General features: G+C 37.8%; 2 protein-coding genes across 9 annotated transcripts in view; one reads left to right on the forward strand and one right to left on the reverse strand.

Moving 5' to 3' along the window:
* Nucleotides 1–3,235, forward strand: part of dab2ipb (DAB2 interacting protein b) — a 155,378-nt gene extending 152,143 nt beyond the window's left edge. For all 8 annotated transcript variants that reach the window (XM_079870854.1, XM_079870855.1, XM_079870861.1 and 5 more), the window contains 2 exons: nt 107–194; nt 1,909–3,235. In XM_079870854.1, the coding sequence (XP_079726980.1) occupies nt 107–194; nt 1,909–2,076 (256 nt within the window). In that variant the 3' untranslated portion in view covers nt 2,077–3,235. The remainder of the gene's footprint in view (nt 1–106; nt 195–1,908) is intronic.
* Nucleotides 3,236–4,480: 1,245 nt separating this feature from the next.
* On the reverse strand, nt 4,481–26,869 carry ttll11 (tubulin tyrosine ligase-like family, member 11). The gene is made up of 9 exons (XM_079870862.1): nt 25,595–26,869; nt 18,433–18,532; nt 16,064–16,197; nt 14,415–14,990; nt 14,109–14,204; nt 13,353–13,468; nt 8,789–9,025; nt 8,461–8,567; nt 4,481–6,267 (listed from the first exon to the last, which is right to left on the reverse strand). Exons 1-9 carry the CDS (start codon nt 26,123–26,125, stop codon nt 5,996–5,998), a joined length of 2,169 nt encoding a protein of 722 aa, XP_079726988.1. The 5' UTR covers nt 26,126–26,869; the 3' UTR covers nt 4,481–5,995.
* Nucleotides 26,870–27,157: the final 288 nt, after the last annotated feature.

The following is a 27,157-nucleotide window of genomic DNA, read 5'->3' on the forward strand; positions in this document are numbered from 1 at the left end:
CTGATGTTATGGGGCAGCTATTTGTGGCCTTGAGCTCCAGATCAAAGACAGAATGGGAGGATATATGAAGCTGGACTGAGTGTGTGTTTGTTTTGTGTTGATGCAGGTTGATGTCTGTGGAGGAAGAGCTAAAGAAGGATCATTCTGATATGCAGGCAGTGGTTGACTCCAAACAGAAGATCATTGATGCGCAGGTATGTCTATACCAGACTTAAAAGCTAGTTCCCAAATTATTTTCGAAATTATGTAATTTTTGTATGTAGTATTTTATGTTAACCTTTCAATAAATCATCACACCAAAATTTCAGTAGCTGACACAATACCAGTAAAATTTTATGATACTTGATACTAATTTCTAATAATTAGTTGAATAAAGCATATTAATGAAATAAATGATTAAACCTTCCTCTTCTCCCTGTCGTTCCTCTTTCCTTTTTCACTATCACTGTATTTTTCACTGTATGTAAGATATAAAAAGGCAGAATTATTCAATTACACCACCGTTAAAAAGTTTGGGCTCTGTAAGGCTTTTTAATGTTTTTGAAAGTAGTTTCTTATGCTCACCAAGGCTGCATTTATTTAATTAAAATTCAGTAAATATTATTACAATTTAAAATAACTGTTTCAACTTTAATACATTTAAAATGTAAGATATTCCTGTGATGGCATAGCTGAAATTTCTTCAGTGTCACACAATCCTTCAAAAATCATTCTAATATGCTGATTTGCTGCTCAAGAAATATTTTGTATTATTATCATTGTTAAAAACAGTTATGCTGCTTATTCTTTGATAAATAGAAAGTTCAAAAGAACAGGATTTATTTTGTAATATAAATCCTTTGTAAGTTTTTACTGTCACTTTTGATCAATTGAATGCATCCCTGCTGAATAAAAGTATTCATTTCTTTCAATCAAAATCTTACTGACCCCAAACATTTGAACGGTAGTGCGTATTTGGCAATTAAATTTCACAATCTCACAAACCCACTGTCGTTCAATAAAAACCCTTAGGGAAACTATGCTGTATTTTTCTAAAGAAACAAATGCGAAATGTAAGTGTTGCTGACAGAATCTGCATCATTAATCATCATCATTCTTGTTAATATTCACTGTCCCACAGCGAGGGCTGTTGAAATCTCTGCCGACTAAAATAATATTCCAAATCAGTATTCCTGATGTGCACCCGCTAAAATCTGAACAAAACAGACTTCCTAATACTACAATTCAAGGAAATATGCATATGTATTTTATGTATGTTTTCCAAGGAAACCAACTGGTTTGTTTCTTCTCCTTTTATGTACATGTGTTAGGAGAGAAACAAGCAATTAAACACTTGAGTTTGAGTGTCACCACAAATAACATCACAGCTGTGATTTGGTCAGAGACATGAGCCAGATCGTCATAGTCGTGATGTTATTTGTGATAATCAGTTTTATCACAGATTTACAATCAATTTTGCTTAATAAAATGAATCATTAATCCCATTTGTTTAAAAAAGAGTCTCAAAACATGTTTTCTTTGTAAAAAATGATCAACATACAGCTGTTATTGAGCAACATACATGGTTGAACATGGTTTCTCAGCTATTCACATTGAGTGTTCAGAACTGTTGGCATTGCTTGGCTATCTTATGCATACTCATGTTCAGTAAATGAATTCATAATTATACACTCACTTTGGAGATCCTCATAATTCAGATACATAAATGTGTCAGTTAATACATTGGCAGCAGAGCTGAACTTAATATGAGAACCTAAAAGCTGATGACCCCCGAAAAATCACTTGATCCGTCTTCACTGTTTATTCTCTTCCATTCTCGACTTGTTACCATTCCAACAATTACTTTGCACCTGCTGAAATTGCCGGTGTTGGTATTTTCATAGGATTTACGGTTTTCACTCTCTGCAGGAGAAACGGATAGCATCTCTGGACGCGGCTAACGCGAGGCTAATGAGCGCCCTGTCCCAGCTGAAAGAGCGCTACAGCGTGCAGACGAGGAACGGCATCTCTCCCACCAACCCCACCAAGCTGCAGATCACAGAAAACGGGGAGTTTCGCAACAGCTCCAACTGCTGAACACAATGAAGACAGAGGACATGAGCAGGTGTGCAGATATTCTGCAAGTGAACACTGAGGTGAGGATACTGAACACCGACCTTCGACGGTTGGCAAAGCCATTGTTTGGAAATGTGGAGAAAGATCAACTGTAAACATCCGCCGGTGAGACTACTGTTCAAGTACTTCATGTTAGGACACACCACTAGACTTTCATTCGTGTTTCACTATTGCTAACTGTAAAATATAAAAGAAAAAAACAATACAGCTGACTTGGTGACATTATACAGATATTAGAACCTTCTAGTCTGCAAAAAAAATAGGTGTTTTCATACAGCCTTTAAAAAAAGAAACTAGATTTTGTCCCTTTTATTTATAGTGGTCTCTACTTTAATAAGAACCGACTTAAACTACAGAATGAGCAACTCTTAGTGGAGAATTTAGCGCTCTCCTCCATATCTTCACTTTCTGCTTCTGTTTCTCCCTACATAGTGCACTTTGTCTCTCCATCATGAGAAGCCTTAAAATGTTGCATCTGAAATATTTTTGGTTTGTTTGTTTTTACAGTTCAGATGAACATTATGATAGATTATAATGTGCATAGATTTAAAAAAAAAGTATATATTTTACATTCTCCATTCACAAGTTTTCTGATTTTTAATGATGTTTTATTAACAAAGTTCGGGAGGAGCACGTTCAAATAATCAAGCAATCAATCAATCAACTCATCAAACAATTACCATGTCTACCCTATCAGCATGAGAGGAAGCATATATATATATATTCACTCTGTCAACTCACCTAACTTCCTTGACCGTTTTCAGCATCCCTCCACCACCCCGACTCCTCACTCTTGGCTTGTTCTTTCACAGCCAGGAATACGGGGGGAGTACTCTGGGTTCGGGCCAAATACCGAGCCCGGAGCCCTCTCCTCGGACAGCACGCCAAATACGCATTTATTCTATCTGACTTATTTGTAAGTGTGAACTCGTGAAATCTTGACAAAAATGTTTCGACGATGTTTGTAACAAACATTACAAGTGTCATTTTGGGTTCATTTTTAGATATGCCAAGATTTTGAATTAGCACAAACTGCTCGGATGGAGCAGAGCGAATGTTTTAGACAGTACAGTAGACCACAATTTTAGTTTGAAGTTTTGAAAATTGCCTTGTTCAATCTCGTGTTTTCTTCCTACATTGTTTGGCTGAGTTTTGCTTTGAGTTTTTCATTGGTTTTTCTTGTTTCTCCTTTTTTTAATCCTTTTTAATTCTTTTGTACGTGTGTTTATTTTTATGTGTTGCCTCATCGGTCCAAATTGCTGCACACTTTCATTTCGAGCATTTAGAGTTTGTATATTTTTGTATTTAATAATGTATGTGAGAACTCTTCTGCATTTATCATGTTCGGCACTGAGGTGCAGCATGGAGCTGCTGTTTTCCTTTAACTTGTTGGTCTTTGAGGAAGTTAGACACAAGACATGTCTAGATTTCGTTGCAAAAATATACAGAAACATATTAAGACAACCTGTCGTGGGACATGTGAGATAGAGATGTTATTTTTAAGGGAAAATGTCTCTGGATATGAGCTCTGTGATGGAGTATTATGTGAATAGGTTAATATTATAGAGAGAGAGAGAGAGAGAAAACAACGTTCACGGTTACTAGTCTAGAGTGAATGACGGTGTTACATTGGTTGATTTGTGTCTGAAATGTGAGATCAGATTGAGAGGCAACAATCTAACAAGCACAAACCGCATCTGTCGCCCCAGCTTCTCAAATGCTTTGAAGACTATGCACTTTTCCCCTTTGTCGTGTCCACCTGGGTTTACTTCGCTCCATGAACATGTAGCAAACTCAAGGTGCTCATTGTTATTATTAATCCAGGGAAGCTCTGATTTGTCATTAGGTTCATTTGTAGCATTATCATTCGTAGCATTGTAGCCAAAGGCTAAATCCTTCAACTCAAACAAACGTGCGCATACAGTGTAAATGTCATGAGATTAACAATTGGACTGTGTTAGATATCTCAACCAATCACATGGTCTTTTGATGCCCTGGTAAAGTAGTTTTGCATGCACTAAATGCTTCAGCACTGTCTAAATAAGGCAGATCAGTGTCTAGGGTCATTTAAAATGCATTTGATCAACTTTTAAACTCGGCTTGGGGCTCGTGTTGTTGCACAAAAGGGAACCAATATTTATTTTTCACAAGTTTTCTCTCATAGAGGCTGTCAACTTCTCCGTTTGTTCATGTTCTGCTTTTAATGAGGTCTGAGGTTTTGCAGAGTCATTATGTCTATTTTCATCCACATGGGACGCTACTAGGGAGTCAAAAAATAGTTCTTTAGAAAATTAAATAAAAAAAAGTTTTTTGCTGTCGTCTCAGTTCTTTTCATCAGACGTGTCTTTATCTGGCTTCAGTTCAGTTCTCAAAGTTTAGGAAAGTTTTGCAAGTAAAACTATTTGCGCATCGTTTTTTTTTTTTTTTTTTTCAAGCAGTCAATGTGAAATAGTAGCTATGTGAAATAAATGATATAAAGAGAAAATATATAAAATCTATAAATGAGTACCTAAAATATGTTGTATGTTTTATAATCCTTGTAGAAAAGATTTTTGTAAGTATGTTTAAAGTAAAGTATTGGCTGGACCCTTGCCTTGTTTTAGGACAATGACAAGAATAATAATGTACAGAGAAATTTGTCCATGTTAAGAACTGTACAATTGTGGCTGTGCAATTTATGTACATTTGCAACTAGAATAATTAAAGTTTTATTTAGTTATTTCATATCCCTGCTTTGTTGTCTTCATTACTGAATCATTCGCTTGACAAGCATAATGCAACAAAATCATAAAATGTGTTTTTTCTGAACCCAAAGTATGACGTTACATAAGTCAACTATTGGGTTAGTAATAAATATATATATATGGCGATTTCTATTTCAAATAAATGCTGTTGTTTTTAATGTTCTTTTCATCAATAAGACAAAATGTATCACATTTTAAAAATCTTACCAATCCCACACTTTGGAAAGAGTGTGTGTGCATACACTGAGAACAACTGCAGAAGTATAATGAAACCATACAGTGTATTGTTTGAAATGCAATGTTTATTCATGACCATAAAAAGTGCATCTCAGTCAAGCCTAATGTGTATATGTAGATGCCAGCAGCTGCAATGTGATATTAAATGATCTGTGTAAATATGTGCTAATCCTGTGAGATGTCCACTTGCATTAAACCACCCTTGCATTTTTTCCCCTTCTATCATCATTTCTACATGCAGTTCAGTAAATTACTTAAGTGAAAAACAATAAATAATAAAATCTCTATGGGTATAAATAAAACACAACTTCGTAAACTTTGAGTGCACTTGGTGCCATGCCTGGTGTTAACAACATTCCCTAACGAAAGGCCACCGTGTCGTTCTGCCTAGTTAAAGGTGGCCATTTGAGATAATTAGCTGCTTTTCTGAAGTGAAGTGGTGTTACGACAGCATCCCTTCCCTTTAAGAAACTGAATCCCTGGGATATTTTCACAAGGATGCTTTGTTATCCCTGCAGTGATTGCTTCACACAAATACTACCCACATTACCTGAAGGCAAGCATATGGGAGCATCGTGGCACAAGTCACATGCTCACACACACGCTGTCCGCACATTTAGCACTGAAACAAGTGCCTGAGTGTTAGTGTACTGGCATCAGAACACACACATGGATGTATTCTGTTACATTTTTTCTGTGTAGTGTGGTGAAAGAAATATCTTTATCTGAGCTGTGTAGAACCAATTCAACTTGAGCTATTGCACAGAGAGTGAATCTATCCTGGCTTCTATACTTTATGACATTGTGTTCATTATTCTTGTTTACTTATTCAAAAGCACATGGCATTGCCCTCTGGACATTCCTCAGAAGACATGGAACTGTTTGTATGTGTGAGATTGTCAGTTCTCTGCGTTTGCTTTAGCAGCGAGTTGCATCGGCTGTTGCCGTAGATGGTGTCGGCGTGTCAGTGCTGGGGAGCTGAACGTGTTTGGCGCTGATGATTGAGTCGGTTGTGACCGGTGTGGCCGTGGCTTCTCACTGTGGCTCTGCCCCTCGAGAGCCCCCTCACACACCTCCAGCAATAAGAGCACCTGCTCCCGCAGGGGTACAGCCTTGAACCTGCGCGCTGCCAGGTAGAAGAAGGCCTCAATAAATGCCTGAAGACACATTCCTGAAAGAGAGAACGAGAGAGAGAGAGCTTTTATTAGATGCTCAAAAATTAACAAATCGCTTCCTTAGTTAAAATATACAATCATGTGTTGGTTTAAAGTCAAAAAGACAGATAGGTTTAGTCAGAATAAACATTTACAGATAACGAACATATTTACAGTACTGTGAATAATAATATGAATAAATAGGATTCAATTAATTTACAAGGATATTGCACAAAAAAGTGGGGTACTGCACAAGAGGGATCTTATGACAGTTAGGACATTTTGATTCAAAATGACATGGTCAAAAAAAGTAAAAAATGAAACATGCATGGATGAATCATTTGCAATAAGATCAATACCATGCATTAAGAAAATAAGAATGTTCTTTTTGTGCCAACTTTGATATCGGCTCATGGAACTTCGTTGCCCACACATGTAACATGTAATGTAACAATGACCCTGTAAAATAAAGTGTTGCCAAATAATCTATACAAACCAAACAAGACAATACATGCAATTTGTCATTTAAATAGTATACTGACAGGAGAATGAAAGATTTGAGAAAAGCCATTAGTTACATTATTTCCAAGTTGTAAGAGGCTTTAATCAGAAGTGTACATATGGCAGATTTTCCCCTCTACTTGTTTATTAATTATAATAAACTTCATCTGTGTATTATTTAGTGTACGGGGTTTCAGACGCATCTCCGCGCTGATGAAAACTTAATCTATATTTATGTTCCTGCTAAAAAAAAACCTTCATCTGCAAGTGCAAATCATCAGCAGTGAATTCTCAAGGTCACATCTGAGCCCGAGAGTCGAGGGAGAAAAATACAGACGGCTTTCGTATAAACAGAGAAACTTTGAACATTTTAAACATGAAGAAAGAGAGCCGTGAAATTCTCTCTGCACATTTCAACGGAAAGCCACTTGCTGTTATCACAAATATTCAGGTTCTCAGGAACCCTTAGGGGGTTTGAGCCTGAAGATGGATGCGGATCTCTTGTCTGACTACATCTACTGAGCGTTAATGAGCCCTCGCTGCGGACATGATGGAGCCGTGAAATACATCTAGAAATAAAACAGAGGCTACATGCTGTGCTGGTCAGAAATATGTGTACATTGAGAATGGATGGCGACAATTAATAAAGCGATGCTGTTTCCCAGAAGGAGAAAATGGGTTTCATTAAGCAGACTAATGAAGGAGCGCTTAAAGAACTCAACATTATCCTGTCAAACGAAGCAGACTGAGCTCTGGGATGGATAGGAGTGAAGAGGGGAACTCAAAAGAGCGATAAATCCTTCCTTCTTTAAGTATTCTGTCCAAGTGTCCAGTCAGCATTCCTCAATAGTAAATGTATTACTATTAATGAAGTTCACGGCAGCGCTATCTCTCCCTTTCCTCCTCGGGGATAAACAGTCTGACCCACCACCGCTTTTAAACAGCTACTTCTATTATTTATAAATATCAACCTTATCCACCAGTTATTACTTTCCTCTCGCCACACAGTTTGTCTTCTATGAGTGTGTGTGTTGATTCCCAACTGCAAGGCGCTAATGACCAAATTCAGTGCAACCTTCCGAAATGTTCCGGAATTCAGCTCACGTCATTCCACTCTGGCCATTTAGGAGCACAGAGACTCAAGTATATATTCATTCTCTCTTTTGATTAGGAGAAGCAAGGCCTGGCATGCATTATTCATTTCATACGTTCCTCCAAGAAAACGATGCTAGCATGACCTAACCTAATGCACCATCACAAGGAATATTACCAGTGCTCATTTAAAAGCAGAAATGACTTGTGGGCACATTAGCTTTGGCACACACACACACACACACACACGCACGCACGCAAAATGTTCCCATTTACCAAAGTATCTTTTCAAAGTGAAAGAAAAAAAAAAAACATTAAAGAAATTAAAATATGAAAGATTGAGGCAGAGCTTGAAAATTTGGTTATGTGGCATTAGTTGATTGGCCATGTATTTTTCCAATTTACAAGTACTGGGCAAATGAAAGAAGAAGTGAATTTATTTGTCAATTATCTCCCCTGACGATCTCATTTATGACTGCATGTGAGGGGAAATGCGCTATGATGAATGGTTGCAAATGTGTCTTTTATTGGAGGCTGTTTAACAGCTTTTTGATTGTGTGTCAGCCTCAGGAGTGAAGATGTGCTGTAAATTGCATCGTGAACGGTGGGCTGCTTGCCTGCTTCTCTGGAGTCGGGGAGCATTCCAGCCCAGCGGCGCGTGATGTCGATGTACAGGATGTCCACTGAAGCCATCGAGAAGCTGCTGTTACTCAGCTTGCAGTTCCTAAAGGAGACACTCGATTAATGTGGTACGTGACACTTCAATGTTGCCTTATTCTGACAATGGAAACACTAAGAGGCTCTACAGAAGCAGAATCGTGTCAATCAGTGTAATGGTTGTTAGATTCACATGTCTTCATTTGACAGATGTTGCTTTGAAGGTTTGAACCTTGGCTTTGCTATTGCCATCCTCTAACAGTCGAGCTACAGGAACTAATGACTTGCCTGATGAAGGTTCGGAAACTGGTCGGCCCCAGTCTCATGGTTCCTTTGACACCAAGGAAGCGCAGGAAAATGGCAGCAATGCGTTCCACGACCCGCAAGTTATTAAACTGCTTGGTGTATTTGGGGAAGACTTGTTTTAAACACAAAGTTGGAAGAGAATCCATCAAGCTTTCTTTCTCATCACTTCCTGTCTCCACAGCAATAGCGTCTTCTGGTGAACCGCCCCCCGTGTTTAACCTGTTGGCACAGAAACAAAGGTTAAACTCAACACACACACACACACAAAATCCTTTGTGTAGACCTGCAACATTGAATCTCTAAATTGAGGAAGCAGCGGTGTATATGTATGTATATAAAGAGTTCAGATGCAAAAGCCTCTAAGTGCCATCTGAAATTTTCTTCTAAAATGAGCATTTTTATCAAGCTTGTATATTTAGTTTCAGTAATTTCACTTTAATGACAATTAATAGGTAATTTTCAATGCCATTAAAGTGAAATAACTGAACATAAACATACAAGCTTGATAAAAATGATCATTTTAGAAGAAAATTTCAGATGGCACTTAGAGGCTTTTGCATCTGAAGTCTTCATTATTTATATATATATATATATATATATATATATATATATATATATATAATATATATATATACTGTATATATATGTACACCAAAAAAATTTTTTTACATATTTTATTATATACATATATTTTTATTTATATATTTATACATTTATATATTTTCTTCAAGTAACAGAAAAATTAATAAAGCATTTAAAAAAAGAAATATATTTTATAAATATATATTTTTAAATCGTAATTGTGAAAACTATAATGTAAAACTGACAACTTTATAACCACGCAAACTTTAACCATTTTAACTGGTGTCCTATGCAATAAAATATATATTGTACCAAGTTACTCTCTCTCTCTCTCTCTTCCTGTCGCTTTTTATATTTTGTCACATTTAAGATGGTAGATGAGCTAACAGGTAGAAACAGCTAAACAAGATTTTGTGATAACAGCATAGAGAATTGGAGAATTTCAAACCAAAAGAACTAAAAAAAAAATTATAATAAAAAACAGTAATCCTCAGTGAATAGCATCACAAACCACAAGCCTTACAATTTTCTCTCATTAAACCCCTCTTTCGCTCTCACTTACCCGAGGACAACATAATGAAAAACAATTATTTAACAATCACAAAACCAACGGAGCGAACTGCAGTCCTCTCACACGTGCACTGAGCCCAGATGGCCGAGGAACCAAAAGCAGTTTGTTGTGTGTAGATGACTGCATTTCAGCACTGGTGTAAGTAACTCAGGAGATGCACTTCCATGGCTTCTGACCTGAAGGTTGTGGCTCGAGACTTAGGGTAAAAGTGCTAATGACACTGACATGACTTAACTAACACACTTAATAGGTTTACTTGAAGACGGGAAGAGTCTTCTCTCTCACATACAACCTTTAGCACGCACATACACCATCTTCACCATCTGAGAGGTTTGTTCTGCTCCACAAACTTAATACAATCAACAGAAATCATTTCAACATGTTCTTCAAAATGTTAAGGAGAATTTTTATTAGTAAAATACCATGGTATTCTTTTTTATTCTTTGAAGCTTATAATTTTATAGAAGCACTTCCTTTGTTTTTTGGTAATAAACATGCCACAAATGCTGTCGACTGAGCTTAACTTGTCCTGAACCTGAAATGTTTCCTGGAAGATATCGCACCTGTCTCCGTGACTGCCGGAGGCTCTGTAACAGCCAAAAAAAATGGTTTGACTTTTAATATAATCTCATTAGATACTGTATGTCTAACATATTCATACATGACAGAATATAAACATGGAATTGCCTCAGGGTCATCTGAGCTCATTTCCCACAGAAGCCTCTGAAAATGCGCACGATACACTGGTCCAACGAGACACGTGATCGACAGCACTAGAGGAACAGCACAAATATAACTGAGAGCCCTGCGAGGAATAGACTGTCATTATACAACACTAGTGAAGGCTCCGTAAAGCCTTAGTGACTGTCTACTTGTCAGCATTAGCCGTGACAATCGTACTCAGGACGGCATAGCTTAAAAAAGCATCAAAGGAAGCGAATCAGAAGAGTTTGTGATCACGGCGTGTAGATTCAGACCGGCACTGAAGGTTTGTTATTTCAGGTTGACCTGAATAAGGTTATAAGATGAAAGAGATTGTGACTGAGCATGAAGAACTTTCTCTCTGAGTGTCCTTGATTTATTTTATTCATTCAATCTTTTGTGCCAATATGAGTTTGTTTGCTCGACCACAAGAGACATTCCTACAGGGGAGACTGTTTATTTGTTTATGTAAATGTATTTATGACACACTAATATACTCCTTGTAAGAACTAGAAGTCTGCAGGAAAAAAAGTTTTAGTGAGTACGTTTTTTTTTTCTTCTAAGGGTTTCATACCCCTTACAGAGTTTGGAAGACTTTTAGCAATTTTTTTTTTTTTTAAATAAGAACAACTATTATTTGTCTTTGTTTACTGCTGCCCAGAAGAATCTGCATAACATACCCTATGTAAATGTTTCACAAGACAAATGAACAAAATCACAAGTTTGCGCACCCTTGAATCCCTAAATCGTCCAAAGCTGGACATTAACAATCATAGCCATTGTATACTTTCAAACAAAAATTGTACAACAGCTGTCACCGGATTAGTTAAAATATTAAATATAAGCGTGTATCATTTAGTTACTAATATGCAGCCTTTAGGTGTAAATAAGAAACACAACTGTTAAAAGATTTGGGGTCAATACGATTTTTTTTTTTTTTTTGAAAGAAATACTTTTACTCAGCAAGGATGCAATAAATTGAATGAGTGACAGTTAAGATGGTTAATGTTACAAAACATTTCTGTTTAAAATAAACGCTATACTTTTAAACTCTTTTCATAAAAAAAGTATCAGGGCTTCCACAAAAATAATAAGCAGCAGAACAGTTTTCATCTGTGATAATAAGAAACGTTTCTTGAGCACCAAATCAGCATATTAGAATGATTTCTGAAGAATGAGACTGAAGAGTGAAGACTGTGATTGAGAAGGAAACAATTAAGAACTAATAGTACAGGATAATGAGTGAAAATTAAGTTATTTTATCTTCCAGAACAAATGTGAACATGTCTATACATACATATATACACACACACATACTTGGCAGTTTTGAGTAAGAATAATTCAAAAACAGAGAAAGAAAAGCATGATTAAACACCACAAACCAGACAACTGTGCTAGATCATAAAACATGCACATCTAAAGGCTAAATTAGCAGATATTAAACAGAAATGTGCACACAGAGTCTTTTCCACTCTCACGTCTCAATGAAACTCTGAGCTGACTCCACACTTTCCTCGGAAACAATGGCAGCCTGACTTTTATTTCCCCCCAGGCCCAGACACTAAAGTGTAGAAGTGTCTACACTTTTCACTAAGTGTGGCCGTGTACAATGAGCTACAATAAAAGGATGAATGCATGAGACACAATCCCGCTCATGGGGCACGAGGCCATCCGCATTTCCATGACTGAGAGAGAGAGAGGAAGAGTGGCCACACAAGTGTTAAATTCCATCAGAGGATTTCCTGAATTTAATTTTCCCATCTGAAAGGCTTATGACTGCAGCTCAACAAGCCATTATTTCAGCTCCACGAGGATGACAACATGCACTGGTTGGCATGCGCTTTTTGCGCACACAAATACACACTGCACCATCAACTAACCCAAAAGTCTTAAAGGGTTAGTTCACCCAAAAATGAAAATTTTGTCAGTAATTACTCACCCTCATGTTGTTCCAACCCCGTAAGACCTTCGTTCATCTTCGGAACACAAATTAAGATATTTTTGATGAAATCTGAGAGCTGGATCACTCCTCCATAGGCTGCTAGGTGACCGAAACTTGCTGGCCCAGAAAAGTTATTAAAGAGATCGTTAATATAGTCCAAGTGACTACAGTGGCTTAATCTTAAGTATATCAAGCGACGAGAATACTTTTTGCGCCAAAACAAACAAAAATAACGACTTTATTCCACTATTCCTTTCCTTCTCTCTGGGCCTCGTAGTGTTTTTGCGCAGCGCGTCTGTGTTGCACGTCAGACGCATCACACACATGACCAGCTTCGGCCAATTGTGAGCCTACGTGGTGACGTGTAACACAGACGCGCGACGCAAAAACACTACGTGAACCAACTAGAGGCCCAGAGAGAAGGAAATGAAAAGTGGAATAAAGTCGTTATTTTTGTTTGTTTTTGCGCACAAAAAGTATTCTCGTCGCTTGATATACTTAAGATTAAGCCACTGGAGTCACTTGGACTATATTAACGATCTCTTTAATAACTTTTCTGGGCCAGCAAGTTTCGGTCACCTAGCAGCCTATGGAGGAGTGATCCAGCTATCAGATTTAATCAAAAATATCTTAATTTATGTTCCGAAGATGAACGAAGGTCTTACGGGGTTGGAACAACATGAGGGTGAGTAATTACTGACAGAATTTTCATTTTTGGGTGAACTATCCCTTTAAAGCCTATGACTCACGTTCCGTGTTGTTTCCTCTGAGCGGGGTCCATGAGCCGCAGCGTGTCTCTGATCACACCCACTTTCACCTCCTCATCTACTGGACTCGGGACATATTCATACACACCAGGTGACACCTGTAACATACAGTCTGGCGTCAATAATCAGCATGCTAACAAACTCATGTTTACATCCTCAGTCTGTAAACTAAAGTGCAGTCAATGTTTGTTGGGGGTTAGTAAGAGCCTTCAATGTTTTTAGTCAAAAACTAATGTTTTAATTTTAGTCGGTTGGTTAGTCTTGTGCTAAGCAAGGCTGCATTTATTTGATCAAACGTACAGAAAAAACAGTACTGAATTTTCGGCAGCCATTACTGGTCTTCAGTGTCACATGATCCTTCAGAAATCATTCTAATATGCTGATTTGATTTCATATTCATTTTCATAACATCAATATTGAAAAAGTTGTGCTGATTGTTTTTGTGAAAACCATGATATGTATTTCTTTTTTTTTTTACAGGATACTTTGATGAATGAAAGAATTCAAAAGAACAGAATGTATTTATTTATTTATTGTCTTTTCTGTCACTACTGATCAGTTTAATTGTATTCATTTCTTGAACAAAAAATCTTACTGGCCCCAGATTTTATAACAGTAGTATATACCATGTTTTTTTTTTTTGGACATGTACCATGATGATATATACTATAATCTTTACAACAGTTCTGCCAAAGTACCTGTTTATTTGAATCACACAAAGAACATCTGCACCCTCACCTCCTGCTCGTGTTCAATCCTCATGCTGGGATTGGCATTGACCTCAAGTAAAACAGGCTTCAAGTTCTTCATCAGCAGGATATCAAAGCCCAGGATCTAAAATTGGGACACATCATCTTCTGTTATTTAGATTTTAATGACTTCGAAAACCAGCGATTTGCAGAGGATTAGGGGTCGCCTGCTGAAGGAAAAACATAGTTAACAGCATATGGGTGTGTGCTCATTTTTCGCATTTGAATGACCTATATGTAGGACACCTAAACGCAAACCGCATCACAAACACAAAAGAATTCATTGCAAATATACCTGGAAACATGTCGGTCCTGGTTTTCCAGGTGGTATATCTGCCTGGTAATACACCTTCAGTTCAGGCACAAGTGCAATTACTGTCTTGATAACCAAAGCAATAATGTCTGACCAGACCTTCTTGATGTCCACTCCTTTAGATGCTATGCGATAGAGGACGCTAGAGAAGGTGCGTTTACTGCCCGTGCTGCAGCTGTCGGAGTGGACAAAGTTCCCGCTGTGCACATTAAGGGAATAGTTGGTAAGGTGCATAAAAACATGACTGAGGTTCTTCTGGCTGGGTTCTTGGTAGGGTTCTGTGCAGAACCTGGACAGACCCTCTTTAGCAATGTAGATCTCTAAAGGCTCCAACGAGCGGACCAGAACATAGAGGCGGATATCAAACTTCAACTTATCGATGAGCAGGGGCTTCTGGATATATTCTTGAACAACGGCTTGTTTGATCTGAGAACCTGAGATAGCCCGAAGGTCAGCAGGGTCACGGATGAGGTAGATGCCGTCGCCCTGGGATCCGCTGTCCGGTTTGACGATGAAAGTGGGTTTGAGGGTTGAATCGTTATCCTTCAGGAGACGAATCTTGAAAAAAAAAAAAAGAGAGGACAAAAGTAGAAGGTGCACAGTAATTTATTTTTCAAATATGCTTGCAAAAATCAAAGAAGCCTATTGCCATCCCAGCAAAGAATTAACCCTTATTTCTACTCTAAATTCTGTCCTTAATTATAATCAACCAAAAGTGATCATTTAATTTAACATTATTAGAAAAATGATTTTTAACTATTTTGAATAGCTATATATACACACAGATTTCATGCAAGTTATTTTGAGAAAACTATAAATAAAAGTTAACGCAAAATCATTGTCTTACTAAAGTGAGGGTCTGAAATGGTTAACATGAACAGTATTTAGCAGTCTCCGGTGCTCTGAATGATAACACAACATTTCAAGATTATAAACAAAGTAAACAATATTGATCCAACTGTTCTGCTAAAAAGGTAATACTTTTTTTAAAGGCAATGAGCGCTCGTGACTGTCCACAAATATCATTATGGTAAGTAAACTAAACCTCATATTTCCAACTAATGCAATGGTTTTCTTCAGAGAGCATGCATCAGCAAATATTTTGCTCCTCCCGCAGATCTTTGCTGCCCTCTGCAGCTTTTCTCATTTCTAAAGTCTTGCCTCGCTCAAGCTCAAAACAAAATATGCATGTACATGTAATAATAAATATAAACAACTAATAATTTCTCTAAAACTAAATTGATTTAAACGCACAGTGTAAGAGAAAATCCCCTTTAAGCAGCTCATCTGAACAAATAAAGCACACAGCTAACCGTGACATGCAGAAGGGGATTGAAGATGCAAATCCTGTAACTATAAGATCCTGTAACAAACTTGTCATTCACAATTAGTTGTTGCTGGCCAGTGGCCACTAAACTGCTTAACCTGGTTTTACTGTGATTCTGTCCTGACCAATTACTACCACGGCAATCTACCTATAGATAAACCACTGAGAAACACTGCAGGGGACGACAGCTAATAGAAGACACTTTGACTGAGATGTGGCTCCTGTAAATGTCCTCTTTATTGACTTCACAAATAGACTCTAATAAGTTGCATGAGTTTGTTACTCCATTTCATTGAGCTTGTACCTGTGTGGAAAAGAGCTGGTATTCCTCGGGCAGTATCCAGGAGCGTGGGTAGAAGTTGTACTCCTCCGGGAACAGCTCTTGCATGGTCCGCACGGCACGACTCAGGTTTATCTTCCGCAGCATCTCTATCATTCCTGCTGACCGAACAGGACAGTTGATGAGAAAACAGAGTGAAGTCTAAGAGAAAGTGCACAAAGGTCAGAGAACGGATGCAGTTCCCCATCATTCTATGGCCCTACTGGGACATTATTCTCTCAAAAAGATTTCCCTGTTTCCCAGCAGTTTCATTAAATCACTTGTTCATTTGATTTCAATGGCTTCATAGCACACACACTGGCACACAGCTTGGACATGCTGTCTGTGTGAAAGCAACTGTCAATACAGCTATGAAAACAGCCATATTACATCCAACCCATGAGTCAGCAGCCCCTGAGACTCCTTAATGACTCCACTGCTGAAAACTAGAACAGTCCAGTGATCAATACTCATCATATGATTGAGAACCTGCCTCTAAAAGTAAGCACAAAATGACTTACTAACTTTATTTCAAAGTAAATGTTTCTGATAAAAGCTAGTACTGGTTTGTTTTTAATACATTTCATATTTTTGGTTTATTTATATACTTAGTTTCCGTTTTAGTAATTATAGTTAAGGAAGCAGATGAACACTGATCTTTGAAACAAGAAACGGCATATTTATTTCCACAGGAATCAGAACCACAGAACAGTAAATCTGTCTGTTGCTTGTGTCGACCTTACTGAAATATCACGTCGTCTTCAACCACACAAACAGGTCAGATCACTCAACTCTGTGATCCAACGTTTTAAATTTTTTATATATATATACTTTGTTATATCAGTTCATGACATTGAAACTGTTTTTCAATCATTTGTTTTGATCTTTATTTACAACAGCCTCATCCTTAATGCTTTAAAGAGATTGTTTAATGTTGAAAATCTCCTTAAATGACCAAAGCTATTATTTAGATATTCACTGTTGAATTATTTTGTCACGGTATAATATGGTAATAATTTTCATAGACGAGAAGCGTGTTTAAAGCAAGCACATGAGCAGTTGCCATGGTAAGGAACAATATGATACCTGCTTGTAATAACGAATGAAAATATCCCACATCTGAGTGAGCCTAAAAGCTAAAAACTAAATTAGTCTAAAACAACATGTAGAAAAATTTTATGTGCACTGTTGCTGATTTCCCTATGTTCTCTACTCTAACACCACACTGCACGTTTCCTTTATTTTTGGCAGAACTAATCCTTGTGTTTAAAGTAATCATTTTATTTCCTTTTATTTTTTAGTCAGATCAGTTTATTTTTCAGTTTAATTTTTAGTTCAAATAGATAATTGTGCAGCAAAAAGTACAGCATAGCACCACCTGCCATCCAGCTACCGGTAATACCAGATTAACCATTTTGAAAGCAAATACCATTCTAGTTTTAAAATTATTATTGAATGACCTTTAATAGCCGATCCCATCATCATTTAAATTCTTAGAATTTTCTTAGAATTTTAAGATATTATCAGAGTGGGAATAAGAAAAAAATGAATGAAACAGTCCCAATTGCTAATAGTAGTGTCTTCATTAACTCTTTCCCCACTATTGACGGAACTTACCGTCATTTATAAGACACCGTTTCCCCACCATTGACGGAATTTTCCGGCTTTCCGTGTTTTCACTATTATACGGTAGAGGGCGCTATTACACATCTTCTGAAAGAGTACAGAATCTCCTGATCAAAACACAGGCAAAAAAAGGAGCAGAAACAAGCAATAAAATCATTGCTTATGCACGTTGTAGTTCGCGATTTTCTCAGCTTTTTGTTCAAAATGTTGTTTTTTATGAAACTTACCCACATTCAAGTGTTGATAAAAAAAAAGAATGCATGAACCTAGAACAGGGTTCACCAATCTCGGTCCTGGAGGGCCGCCGTCCTGCAGAGTTTTGCTCCAACCAGCTCCAACACACCTGTTTGAAAGTTTCTAGTATGCCTAGTGAGACCTTGATTAGCTGGTTCAGGTGTGTTTAATTGGGGTTGGAGCTAAACTCTGCAGGACATCGGCCCTCCAGGACCGAGATTGGTGAACCCTGACCTAGAATATCTAAATAGTTTGTTTTATTGTTGTTGTTTTTTTAAGCAGAGGCTCGGTTCTTTCTTTTAACATATTGCATGTTCATATATTCATACAACAAAATATTCTGGGGGCTATGAAAGTTTTGTGAAAATTCTCAAAAATGCTGGCACTGGCTAGCAACTTTTTTTTAAATCGCTGGAGGGGAAAGACTTGACTTACGAGAGATGATGTTTCGACTATGACAAGATCTCTAAAGACCTACTTTTAGTGAAGTTTACCTGGGAATTTGTTGACTTGCCCAGAGACGATGTTCTCATTGTCATGAAACGAGACACCGTGCCAGTAGATATCACAGGCTGTCCGCCTACCTATCGGAAACTGCAGGATCAAAAGAAAGAAGAGAATTGAGACAGGAGGAGAACTATCAATCACAACACAATAAAAATGTCATACACTACTTTTGACAAGGATACAAAAAAAACAATACGTTTACGACTAACTGTACCAAAATCTTTTTTCAATAATTATTTTAGTGAACAACTCTATCCTACTTAGTGTATACATTATGGCTGAGGGCTGCTACACTCTACATGAATTGTAGGAACAGTTATACTTCTAGTGTCAGTTACAGAGGCATTGTTTAGATATGTGCCATCATTAATTTACAGCTAAAGTGAAAATGCATTTCATCTCATGTGGTCATACAGACCACTGATGCCGATTTTGGTCCATTAAGGCCCGTTCACACCAAGAACGATAACTATAAAGATAACTATATTAGCGTCCACACCAGCGGACGATATCAGTCTGTTTATTCTAAGCACGTGCTTGTCTGTCACTTTAATTTCTCCAGTTCATTGTTGCAGGATTGATTCTGATTGGCTGTCAATGTTTTTATCATTCATCAGCTGGATAAAATTGTTCTGAAAGTGATTCCAATGATAACGTTTCTCTGTGCTGTTATCATTATAGCTGTGGTGTGAACTCAGCTATTCTGTAAATATTGAGAACGATTTTTAGATTTTTTTCGACCTTGGTGTGAACGGGCCTTTACGCTGATCACGTTTCTGAGACCCTGTATATGTGACTAGGCTACAGTGTGTGCGGAGCGTGATGCAGGTTATCAAGGGCACTAATCAGGATGCAGGTAGTGTGCTTAGTTTAGGCTAGGTTACGTGTCTTGAGCTGTATTCTGGGAGGATCGTGTCACTGTTTAACAGGCTAATGGAGTGTGAGGAGGTGTTCCTATATTGGTCACCTGGTGCACAGAGGAAACCTGAAATCTGTGAACAGATTAGGAGTTCCCACAGGTTTACAGGTATACAGTTGTGAAAATGTCCCCACTAGTGCTGCCACTATATATTTTTCTGTAATTAATCACATATTTCATATTGTTATACATATTTTCACACTGAATCTCTTAAATTAATCTCTTTACATTAATATAAAAACAACATAAAGATGTTAATTTGTTTAATGGCATATGTTTACTAACTATGAAGGCCGTATCACTGAATGCTGCTACTGATGTTTCTATTAAAAGGGATTTTTCTCAATTTCTTGGGATGAAATGAGTAATTATAGCCATTTAACAGTTTAATTGAAAGCCATCATTTTAGCATTTAACAGGCTAAAATATTATAATAACTTTTATTTTAAAATAAAAAAGTTTTATCTTCACATAATCTTCACATAAACATCACATTTAGCTGTGCCTTTAATATAGTGTGTTGTAATAAGTGTATCTCTGTCAATATCAGCTCTCATTCAAATAGAGATCAGGGGCCGTATTCACAAAGCATTTTATCTTACCACTAGGAGTACTCCTAAATCGCACTAAAAGATTTTAGCTAGGAGTTTTATCTTAAAAGTTATTCACAACGCCTTTCAGACCTACTCGTAGTAAAGAAAAATGACAACTCCTAAACTAAGAGTGAGTCTTCGTTGCTATGGATGATGTCATTACTCATGCACGAGCTTGACTGAAGTGACCACCTTGATTGGCTGATGATTGTAACGCGGGAATGATTCCTAACACCTCCCCTACGATGATGAGTGACAGGTGACAGGTCTGAGAATGCGTGTGCTACACAAGTAGTGCGCAGGACGGAAGATGATGAATAACTGAATAAATAGCCTAAATGAATAAAGAGTAAGGCAAAACAAATAGCCTAGTAGCCTAATGAAACATATGGATTGATGCAATATCTTTGCAACATTATTGAATTAATCTGTCACTATATGCCTCTGCCTACGTTTGCAAAGAGAAGAACATTTTAATTTGATTCACAATGAAACGTTACAATTAGTTTACATGCAATGAGTAGCCTAGTTTTGGTTGTTGTTGGTGACGTTATTGCATCCCTAGTTATGCCTACAATGCAAAATTGTTCCCTCGCGATTGGAAGCTCCTGTAGCCGCCACATACGCATTTCAAAACATCGCAACGTGAAATGCCACAAAAAGCGGTTTGTGAATAGGTCTTAGTGAGTTAGGAGTCCTCTCGACTTCTTTTAAGCTGTCCCAGACGTGCTACTTTTAGGGCTAAAATGCTTCATGAATTATACTCTTAGTGAAAAAAATTAGGAGTCCTAAAGTTAGGAGTGACACGCCCATTATTTTTAGGAGTTGCTCCTAAATTCGCCAGTTAGGAGCTACTTTTAGCCTTAAAATTCTTTGTGAATACGGCCCCCGTTCATTATTTCTCCACCAAGATAAGTAAGAAAATCACTAGTTGCAACATTTGGTATCAATATTTTTATGTGAGGATCGATCCTCTCGAAACAACGTCAGCATTGCAAGTATCCACAATTAAACCTGATTGTCTTAATCATTGAGACACTGACAGGATCAAAACAGGCAACCAGACAGAGCTTGAAACACTCCCAAAGAGAAGCACATTAAGCTGAACACGGCTGATCACATGCGGACCATGCTCAGTCGCTGTCTCTCTCAACATGTGTGTGTTCAAAAACACAGACATTACAGGCCGGACCAAAACAATTAACAATTGACCTTTACTCGCTCCAGTTGCTTTAATCTGAAGTACAGCAGTTTTGTGCAGCACTAATGCACACGTGTGACTTTGATAGATCACTGCATGAAACTGGCATAAACGAAAATGGTCTCCATTTTTTTTCCCTCTTGAAACACAATTTTTATTTTTATTTTTACTTCTTGCATTATGTTTTAATAAATATTGAGGCAGGGTAAAACTGAACTGGGCAGTTCAACTAGATCTGCCTTCTTTGGATAAATATTGATGTACACATCTGTCAGATTTAGTGACCACCAGCACGTATTGTTAGTGTACTGACTGCACTAATGGCTAGTTCATAATTATCTTCATATCCTAACCCTAACCCTTTATTCAGACTGATTTCAGAATTTCACCCAAAAATAAAACATTCTGTCATTGTTCATTCAATTTGAGTCAGAATATTAGCATGTTAGCTTTATTTGATAAATCTGTTTGATGCATCATGATGTATTGCTCCCAGTAGGGTTAGTAAAGACTCTAACGCTCTGTCAGAGTTGCAGTGGAGCAGGTCAGGAAATGGGGACATGCCTTTTCAATCCAATCACCTTTAGCCTTAACTAAATTAAGTTACTTGGAATTGTTTAGCAGGTAAAAGACACGTGAAACTGTCACGAAACAATGAGAATAAAACTTGTCTGCCAAAATCTTCCAAACTTGGAGAAAAAAAATCATTTCAATTCAACCTATACACTATATCATCAATGCATCTCATGAGTCAGAACTGTCCTTTCGAAAAGCACTTTCCTCATTCCTCACTATATATATATATATATATATATATATATATATATATATTAGATAGATAGATAGATAGATAGATAGATAGATAGATAGATAGATAGATAGATAGATAGATAGATAGATAGATAGATAGATTTAAAAAAATGTACATATAGTACTGACCCAAAACCTTTGAACGGTAGTGTATAATGTTATATTGTACAACTGTACAATGGGTACACTGGCACAACTGTTATTAACATTGATAATAATAAATGTTTCTTGAGCATCAAATCAGCATATTAGAATGATTTCTGAAGGATCATGTGACACTGAAGACACATCATACATATACATGCATTCAACTGTAAGTAACTTTACTATAAGTACTGTAACTTTCAAGAAGATGTCAACTTCTACTAATCCTATACCCTCAGTATACTAATACTCTAATGACAGTTGGTTAACATGTTGCAAAGTTGGTAGATTGTCTAAAAGTATGCTATCAAAATAAAGTGTCACCCTTTATGATATTGACAACGCTACCAGTTACTAAGTCAAAATCTGCTTAATAATGGAACAACAGTTTTAAAAAGGGATTTTTCACTATTATTTACAACAGGATCTGCATTTTTCCAGGAAAACCCAAACTACCTACCAGATGTTTTGAATGAGTCATCGCTTTTCGAGAAGAGGGTGAAAATGCCGGCCTGAGCGGCTTCAACATGCTGTCTATCAGAGACATAACGCACGCGAGTGTTTCGGTTACACTTTATTTTAAGGTGACTTGGTTACATTGCACTCACTCAAATAAGTACTGAGTAATATTAATTAACTACATGTACTAAGTTACGATTAGGGTTTGGTTTAGGGTTACTCAACCGCTTACAGTTTATATCATACTTAGTCTCTCACTGCCACAATTGATCTTTGGATCTATACGTTTCTAAATAACTTCAAGAAATGACAGTCTTCAAAACTTTTCAAAACTGCAGGTGGGAACTCCTCCTAGCCTTGAATCAGCCTTTGTTGTAGCAGACAGGATAAAAGGTATAATGGATACGCTTAAACTTGAAACCGACCTTTAACAAGGCAGCTTTGAATTACAAAGGCTCATAATGTTTCAGTGTAGTTGAGTAGAATGGGGTGTAGACATTCATTCAGCAGGACCGTTCACTACCTCCAGCCTGCCAGGTGTTGTGCACCACACAGAACGTCATGCATAGTATAGTTTGACAGTTTATCAATGTATTTATGAGCATTTCTTTTTTTAATGCAGAGTGACTTCACACAAACGGTCAAGTGTAACCATATATGGGTGTTCTTCAAATGGTGTGGAAGGACAAGGTTAAAGACTGGTAATGTCTGTTGAAATATTAAGCCTACAGGCCATGAGTAAGTGTTTGTTTACATTGTGGGAGCCTAAAAAAGTGCAGATACGTCCAATGGATTCATCTAGTATATTTGTAATAATATTATGTAGTTACAGAATAACAGATACATTAAAAAGTATTGCAATTCCAGGCAGAATTGTTTACCTTTGAAATATTTGGAACAGTGAGATCTTTCAGAGACAAATAAAGACTGGAATACATACACGACTGAACAGGCTCCAAACACTAGGCATCATACAATGCAGACTTTGAAAACGGTTACAGAGGAAAAACTGGCATCATACATTAAAAGACTGAAGATCACACACTACTAGTCTTATAAGTCGTTCCAAACACAACAAAATTATACAGAAACATGCGCCATGTTGCTAGAAGACACATAGCAAATTAAGCAATATGTGTTTTTGGCTCAAAATATTAAACATTTAACAACTAGATTAGTCTGTGGCCATCATACACTACCCAATCTATGCAAAAGTTGTGTAGTGTATTTCAGCCTTGTAGGTCATCATTTGATTAAAGAAGGGCAAATGAAAGATCTACTATACTTCCTGCAGTAAGACTATTAAGGGTCTGAGGGGTGAGCTTATGTGACATCAGGGATAACTGCAGGATTAAAACTGATACTAGTTTTATATTGCAGCAGTTAAGCTTCTGTACAGGTAGTGTTGCATCCACTGGTTCTTACACTTTCTGACCAATATATAGACTGATTTGCTAAGGAATCAATCAAATAAATGTGTGAACTGGTTTGGCTTTTGACTGATGCATTCAGAAGTACTCATATTAGAAATCACTTTGTCTAACGAGTTTTGAAAGAAATACCAAGACAATTAAATATTTTAGATTAAAAAACATAACCATTTCATATAAAATATACATTCGTTATAGTAATGTAGTAAAGGAATTTATAACATTTCCATAACTTTTAACCAAGCCTGCAAAATACAATTTTAAGATAGTACACATTTCTTAACCAGACGTTTTGTTCTAACAATCATAAAAACTAATTATTCAGCATAAATTACACTGTCAGACCTAAAACTTTAAGAATTTTTAAATTGGGTGAGGTTTATTATTATTATTATTATTATTATTATTATTATTATTATTATTATTATTAAACATGCCGAATTCTGACCCCCGCCAAATTATTACCCCCCTAGTATTGGTATTGGTAGGTTTAGGATTAGTTGTGGGGGAGGGGTTAGGATTAGGCAATCAGGTACTGACTTCAACGAGGGGGGGTAATCATTTGGAAATTCAGCACAACACCGACAATAACAAAACATGCAAATGATCTCACTCATCCAAAATCTCCGAAATAACCAGTAGAGGAAGGCAGCCTTGCGGCAGGAAGAGGTTGCAGCTTTTAGATTGCACTTGGACGTTTCTGAATGGTTAGTGGATACATTTATGTAGCCTAGTTGTTGTGGAGTTACATTGATTCATCTCACCGACTTGCATATACCGTCATGTTTAACTTTTACACAAGTTGACACAGTTCCCTGAGGTCTTTATAAGACACCTTTGTGACATATGTTGGTCAAAATACCACAAGGATGAACTTGAAGCATAAGTGAGAGATGGCATGCTTTGCTCGAACTTTTGCCATTGCGTTAGAACTGGTTACACTGTTGTCGCTTGCAAAAGACAAATGGCAGTGTTGTGGCGAATTTCGACCCCCGCCAAATTATTACCCCCCTAGTATTGGTAGGTTTAGGATTAGTTGTGGGGGAGGGGTTAGGATTAGGGGTGGGGTTAGTATTAGGCAATCAAGTACTGACTTCAACGAGGGGTGTAATAATTTGGCTAGGGGTCGAAATTCGGCAAAACAGTGGCGCCGTGGGTGGAAAAGTGCAGATTAAGGAGCGGTAATATTATAATAAGATCCCCTTCCTATGTCAGAAGGGGAGCAAAATCTGATCGGCCTATTTTTTGACATGCTTGCAGAGAAAGGCTTACCAAAACAAAGTTACTTGTCCAATTTACCAAAACCTTTTCTACAAAGGTTGTCACTTTTCACATTTTCTGGGTTGGTGGCCTACTAGATGCACCAGGGACCTGATTATGCACTTAAACACAGAAAAAGTCTGATTTTCATGATGTCCCCTTTAAAATCTGCTAAGTCAAGCCAGGCTACTTTAAAATGAAAGGAATAAATAATTACTTTTTTAAAACCCAAATCCAAGAATTCCCTTATCAACGGCTGGCATGCTATAAAATCGGGATGAAAAGTAAATAAGTCAAAGTTTGTCAGGTGTCAGAACATAGGGGTGCTCTCACCTCTTTCCACTTCAGCTGTCTGATGCTCATTTTCAGCGCTTCGAGCGACGTCTTCGCTTTGGAGGTGTCCACCGTCACAGCTCTCCTCTTTTTGGCCACCTTGCTCCCGTCCTCTTTGCCATGGTGCTCGCATTTCCCTTCCGTCTGTCTCTGGCATGACTCAACGTGACCGTTAGCCGCCGTTTTGCCCTTTAAAAGCCTTAACGTACCTTTAATGTTTTGCTCGCTGCTCGCACGGCTCTGTCCTTTCTCCTGTGAATAGTCTGACTTCTGTGGCGTCAGATCTGACATTAGTTTGCCGTTCACCTGTCTCTCATGACCGTCAGCTTTGCTCCTACTTTTACTCCGACTTCTCCCATTGATGCTACTTCTGGAGATGTCTCTCCGAGCCGCGAAGGAGGCGTCAGCGGGGACTGAAGACACTGAGGCCGGGGACAGCTGCTCTTCGTCGGCCGCGGCCTCGCTTTCCACCGCCTTCATCTGCTGGAGCTCAATCTTCACTCTCTCATAGTGATCGCTCATAGTGTTCATTAATGGTCGGATGGTTTGTTATCTCATTTAGGTTGGTGAATATGTCAGGATAATCTACTAGCATAAGCTGCTAACATGGACCAGCTGGTGCTGCCCAAACTAAAGCACAAAAACAGAAAACCAGTCTATAAAACAGCCAAATATGGAGCCGGATGAACTAGCGTAAATACACACGGCCTCCATTATTACAGTCTGAACATTATAAAGACCTTATTAGCTCTGACAGATAGCACATCACTACAGTGTGCTGAATGTTTTGATGGCGATCTAACGGGACAGGAGTGGCTCCAGGCACAAGAGCTGCCCAGTTTCCTTTAACTGGGAAAACTAGTCTCTTGACCGCCTGTAATAACACTAAACGCTGCATATAACGCAACTGTACTTAATTCATCCCATCCTATATAAAATACTCAACTAACAGGACATATCGGGGGATATATATGGGGAAGACGAGCGCCGGGCATAGCTGGGCGCATCACCGCATTCCCCCTGTCAGTTTCGTTCAGTTTTAAAGTGCCGATGAGCAGCGACTGTTCTCGCGCTTTTAAACAGTCGCCGTAAATCCAAATAAAAACATCGCGTGCATTCCGTTTACCTGCTGTTAACTAAGACGTGGCAGGGTTAATGCAGCCGGACAGGTGAGGTGTCAGCTGATGGCCAACGAACTGACCAGAAGTAAAGCCCCCGTGTGCTGCTGTCGCTGCTGGTGTTTTCTGTTTTGGTCCTGTTGACAACGCAACTGACGGAAGCCGTCGAGGCACATGGCAGCAACATATTGCACTGGTTCGTTCTATTCGCGAAGCGAAAATTCCATTCTAGCCATTACCGCCTAACAATAAAAATGAAAATAAATACCAAAAAAAACATGATTTTCAGAATTCATATATTCATAGTGTTTTGCATGTCCCCTTGTTATAATGCACCTTTTAAAACTGCCCCTTTTTCATGTTCATGATTTTATCATACAGTCATATATGTGAATACACGTCAACATGTGTTGCAATGAATGGGAAACATACAAAAACGTGACAT

Source organism: Squalius cephalus, assembly GCF_949319135.1.
Source record: "Squalius cephalus genome assembly, chromosome: 5".
In the NCBI taxonomy this organism is placed as follows: domain Eukaryota; kingdom Metazoa; phylum Chordata; class Actinopteri; order Cypriniformes; family Leuciscidae; genus Squalius; species Squalius cephalus.

Bases quoted from the DNA above. Each gene is read 5' to 3' on its own strand.
- ttll11 (XM_079870862.1), bottom strand. From the start codon at position 26,125: ATGAACACTATGAGCGATCACTATGAGAGAGTGAAGATTGAGCTCCAG. The intron at 16,198-18,432 runs GTAAACTTCACT...TTCGGTCAGCAG, and splicing joins GCAAGTCAACAAATTCCCAG to GAATGATAGAGATGCTGCGG. The intron at 13,469-14,108 runs GTGAGGGTGCAG...TGTATGTTACAG, and splicing joins GGATTGAACACGAGCAGGAG to GTGTCACCTGGTGTGTATGA.